Source organism: Castanea sativa, chromosome 5 (assembly GCF_040712315.1).
Source record: "Castanea sativa cultivar Marrone di Chiusa Pesio chromosome 5, ASM4071231v1".
NCBI classification, from domain to species: Eukaryota; Viridiplantae; Streptophyta; class Magnoliopsida; order Fagales; family Fagaceae; genus Castanea; species Castanea sativa.
In genome coordinates this window covers 15,721,724-15,726,604 of record NC_134017.1, presented here as the reverse complement: position 1 = coordinate 15,726,604, position 4,881 = coordinate 15,721,724, and the positions used below count along the sequence as shown (strand labels likewise).

At 39.2% G+C, this 4,881-nt stretch overlaps 1 protein-coding gene across 1 annotated transcript; it reads left to right on the top strand.

Annotated features, from left to right (window-relative positions):
* The first annotated feature begins 360 nt into the window (after window positions 1–360).
* Window positions 361–3,022, top strand: LOC142636314 (clavaminate synthase-like protein At3g21360). The gene is made up of 3 exons (XM_075810495.1): window positions 361–815; window positions 1,196–1,449; window positions 2,220–3,022. The coding sequence occupies exons 1-3, from the start codon at window positions 447–449 to the stop codon at window positions 2,578–2,580; spliced, it is 984 nt and encodes a 327-aa protein (XP_075666610.1). The 5' UTR covers window positions 361–446; the 3' UTR covers window positions 2,581–3,022.
* The last annotated feature ends 1,859 nt before the right edge of the window (window positions 3,023–4,881 follow it).

Here is a 4,881-nt window from a genome sequence, read left to right as displayed (position 1 = left end):
TATCCAATTTTCTTTTACATGTAACTTTAATAATAGGGCGTTTCAAGTGTTATTCTCTTTTGTTGGAAGATTAATATATCTTCAACAATGTGAAAATTCTAAAAATACAACTAAGCTCTTGAAAGTAAAAAAACCAGTCGATGGAAATTATCCTAAAAACACAATTGTGTCTATGTTCTGCTACTCCTTTTGACAGAGCATTTAAGATTGGGTTTTAGTTGCAACTTACATATGGGCTAGCCCATTAGAAGTGTAATGCACACTTCGATGGACTGCCATAGTCACATCTAAAAGCCCAAAACCACCATTCATTGAACCTGGACACAAGCAACAAACAAGCAGCAAAGGCTCTTCACTAATTTTCCCACCAAATTAAGTTGACAGAGCAAACAAACAGATTCCCAGAAAAACAAACAGAACAGAACAGAACAGAACAGAGCATAACCATGTCGGAGACATTCTTCGAATTCCAAATCCCACAACAAAAGCTTTTCAATGGAATTCAATTCCCTTTAGTGCTATCACCCAACCCCAAGTCCCAGACCCCTCCTTCCTCTCTGTCTCTTTTCACCCAAGCGATCAAAACCGAGAAAACATTTCTCGACTCTGTTCTCCACAGGTCCGGTGCTGTGCTCCTCAGGGGCTTTCCTGTAAATACAGCCTCTGACTTCAACGACGTCGTTGAGGCCTTTGGCTTCGAGGAACTTCCTTACGTGGGTGGAGCTGCCCCTCGGAACAAAGTTGTGGGTCGGGTCTCCACCACCAATGATTCCCCGCCAGACCAGAAGATTCCTTTTCACCATGAAATGGCTCAGGTATATTCCGTAATTTCATCCCTTTTTTCGGAGCAATTTGCTATTGAGCTTTTATATTGAAGGTGTTGTCGTTTTTATATTAATACTCCTAGTACAGAGTTTATATACAGTTTGTTGTTTCACCATGTGGACGACATATCGTCGTTAAAATTAAATACAGTATCATTTTAGGGTGAGTGTGGTCCACAGGGTGCCAAGACCTATCGTTTTTTATGGATGAATACGGCACATAGTTTTTGTATCACCTGGTTCTAGCAAAAGACGGTGTTGAGTGGTGATAGTTACACAGTGGTATTCGAGCTTTAACTTCATTGTGTAAGATATTTTTATCAGCATAGCTTCTTGAGCTTTGTTTAGGACTTATTTGGGTTTATTGATAGGTTACTACATTCCCTTCCAAGCTGTTTTTCTTCTGTGAAGTGGAGCCTGGAAGTGGGGGAGAGACTCCAATAGTTCTTAGCCATCTTGTCTATGAAAAGGTGAAAGAGAGACACCCAGAATTTGTTGAACGACTAGAAGAGCATGGATTGTTATATACGCGGGTAATAGGAGAAGATGATGACCCGTCATCTCATATCGGGCGTGGGTGGAAATCAACATTCTTGACCAAAGACAAGAGTGTGGCTGAGGAAAGGTTTGTGATTTGGTATTTGAAATGATTTTTATTCCAAGCATTTGTGCATGACAAGCTGTGGTTCCTTATCTGGTAGTTGATTCTTGATTGGGAATGCATGCAATGAGATAGGTGAAACAAGTTAAAGCACAATCTACTTTGGACACAAATCTAGCTCTCATTAACATTCCTACACCATAACAACTTATTAATATTCGTGACAATAGTGTTATTCCAAGACTAGTTGAAAACCACTTCAGTTTATGTTTCTTTTGAAATCACAAGTTGTACGGTGATGAGGGATAAAAAGTTGCAATGTTGCAAGCTGTGATGGCATTTTTTCAGCAGAATTATTTGCATATGACCTGATATATACCTATGATATGCCAAAGCTCTAGATTTTATTTTATGGTGCTCAGGTTCACTGTAATAAATGATCGGTATAGGTGAACTTCTTGTGTTCAAACTCATTAGAGCAACAACTATATTGTTGCACACATTCTATTTGCTGAACTGCTTTTCTTGTAAAGCTTCTACTTGATAGATATTAGCAGGCTCAATGCCTTGCAAAAAGTATTGCATGAGGCCATTGTTCAGGACATTCAGGACTAATCATCTTATAGATGTCCCATATATTCATTTAAGTTCTTGTGCTATCTGTATAGCTAAGATCATCTTTTCTTACGATGGCTTCAAAGTAGATTAGTGTACGCAATTACAAAGCCTTAACAGGTATAATATCTATTATTTGGGAACTGGAGATAATATGGCTCTACCAACACATTTGACAGGGCTGCTAATTTGGGGATGAAGCTGGAATGGCTAGAGGATTCAGTGAAAACAATAATGGGTCCAATCCCAGCTATTAAATTCGACAAGACAAGACAGCGCAAGATTTGGTTTAACAGCATGGTTTCTGCTTATACAGGCTGGGAGGATGCCAGGAATGATCCTGTAAAAGCTGTTACCTTTGGAGATGGCAAACCGTTGCCAGCTGATATCATCTATGACTGTGAAAATATCCTTGAAGAGGAAAGTGTAGCCTTTCCTTGGCAGAAAGGTGATGTTCTTTTGCTGGATAATTGGGCTGCCCTTCATGCCCGAAGATCATTCAATCCACCTCGCCGTATACTAGCTTCACTTTGCAAGTAGTGTGAGTGCATCTTCACCCTGCAAATGTTTTTATTGGTTGGTACGAAATTTTACAATTTTAGGCTGCGTTATGGTGATGTATAAATGAAGTATTGCAATGGCGTACAAACTATGTTTGCAGTTTATGCCACTTTTGTGGAGAAGTATTTGTTGAAGATGATGGTGTTTCTAAATCTGAGAAATCAGAAAAGGGTTTGAAATCAGAGAAGGTTCGAGGAAGAAGATGATTTGGGAGTTACCGTTGGGATTTTTGAATGATGATGAAATGCACCGTATCACTAAAGGTGTTGTTGTTAAATGCATCGTTTCACTTATATTGGTGGGTGAGTGTAATAGACTGAAAACGATGTCGTATCATGAGTTCAAAGATCAGTTGGCAGTGGCACAAAAATCAGTTGAGCTTAGTTGATTTCATTCCTGGTTTTATGGATTTGATCCGCATAATATGGAGATAATTGTTATTCTGTTATAGATAGGATTTATACTATAAATAGAACTCTGAGCTACAGATTGTAATTAGCTAGAAATTAAATACAAGTTTATTCAGTTTCATTCTCTTCCTCTTTCTCTCTCTCACTCAATCTTTCCTTCTCAATCTTTGTTCTTAGTTCTTCAATATTCAATCACAGTTTCTCTTTTGTTCTTGCTTCAATACAAGCTACTGCTTCTGTAGTTTTTCTTCATGGTATCAGAGCCAACGATCCCTGCTCAGAGTTCATCTATGGCTTCCTCAAGTTCAACAATGGCTTCCTCAAGATCAACAATGGCTTCCTCAAGCTCAACAATGGCTACCTCTTCAACTTCTTTGATTTCTTCAACAAATGTGATGAATCAGCCGCTCCTTTCAAACATGGCCAATATGATGACTGTCAAGTTAGACACATGAATTACATAGTATGGAAGCACCAAATCTCAATGGTTTTGGAAACCTATTCACTCTTTGAATTACTGGAAGAACCTTAATTGATTCCTGAGAAGGTCTTGAAAGATCTTTCTGGTGTTACCACAACAATTCTGAATCCAGATTACTTACTCTAGAGGTCAAAGGAGAAAGCTTTGCTTGCATTCATGAGCTCCACTCTGTCACGTTCCATCTTGGCTCTTACAGTAGGTTGTTCATCTGCTATGGAGGTCTGGAAAGTCTTGTGGAATAGGTTTTCGTCCATTTCCAGATCATACATAATGAATCTCAAAGGTAAATTGCATAACCTCAAGAAAGGAGTAGACACTATGGATCTTTATCTGCAAAAAATCAAAGTAGTTAGGGATATACTACTAGCTGTTGGTGTGATTATAGATGATGAAGAGCTTGTTCATATCACAATCAAAGGTCTGCCTAAAGAATATAATGCTTTCAGGTCTGCAATAAGTACCAAGAGCACTCAATTAAGCTTTGATGAGCTTTCAACCATGCTGAATGCAGAAGAGGAATCACTCAATGAAGGTTTGGATGTTAGAGATTCAATCTTTGCTTTGGCAGCTACTTCCACCTCAAAGCCTAATGGCAACTACAATCAATACAATGGAGGAAGGGTTAGAGGAAATACAACAACAGAGGTGGAAGAGGAGGTAGAGGCTCAGATAATCAATCACCTCACTTCAATCAATTTTCACAACTTCAGTCAAACCAGTCCAATACAACTGCTGGTAGTCCCAGATTAGGAAGCCCAACTTGTCAGATCTGTGGCAAGCTTGGACATTTAGCCATTAATTGCTATCATAGGATAGATTATGTCTATGAAGGCAAACATCCACCTTCCAAGCTTGCAGCAATGGCAGCTTCTAATGCTTGCCTTGCACAAGAGCAACCTTGGCTAGCTAATAGTGCAGCCACTGAACATGTCACTGCAAGCCTAAATCAACTCAGCTTTCCAAAACCTTATACTGGCCAGGATCACCTCACTGTTGGCAATGGGCAAAATCTACCAATCACTCACGTAGGTAAAACACTTATCCCTTCTTCATCTTAACATTGTGCTTAGAGTTCCATCAATTTGCTCCAATCTTGCTTCTGTTCACAAAATCTGTCATGACAACAAGCGTTGGTGTTATTTTGATGAGAATATCCTTTCAATTCAGGCTTTGGCCACGGGGAAAGTTCTCTACCAGGGCAAGAGTAAAGATGAAGTTTATCCCATCTATCGTCATTAGGCTCCTCAGCTTGCTTTGTCTTCCAAGGCCTGCAACAATGTGGCTAATTCCACTAGTTTCAATAAAACACTTTTGCACATGAGACCAGGTCATCCTAATGATCAAGTTCTCAAACTTCTTTTTCCTCATTTCAAATCTATTCTAAATAAA

Bases quoted from the DNA above. Each gene is read 5' to 3' on its own strand.
- LOC142636314 (XM_075810495.1), top strand. From the start codon at position 447: ATGTCGGAGACATTCTTCGAATTCCAAATCCCACAACAAAAGCTTTTC. The intron at 816-1,195 runs GTATATTCCGTA...GTTTATTGATAG, and splicing joins TTCACCATGAAATGGCTCAG to GTTACTACATTCCCTTCCAA. The intron at 1,450-2,219 runs GTTTGTGATTTG...CACATTTGACAG, and splicing joins AAGAGTGTGGCTGAGGAAAG to GGCTGCTAATTTGGGGATGA.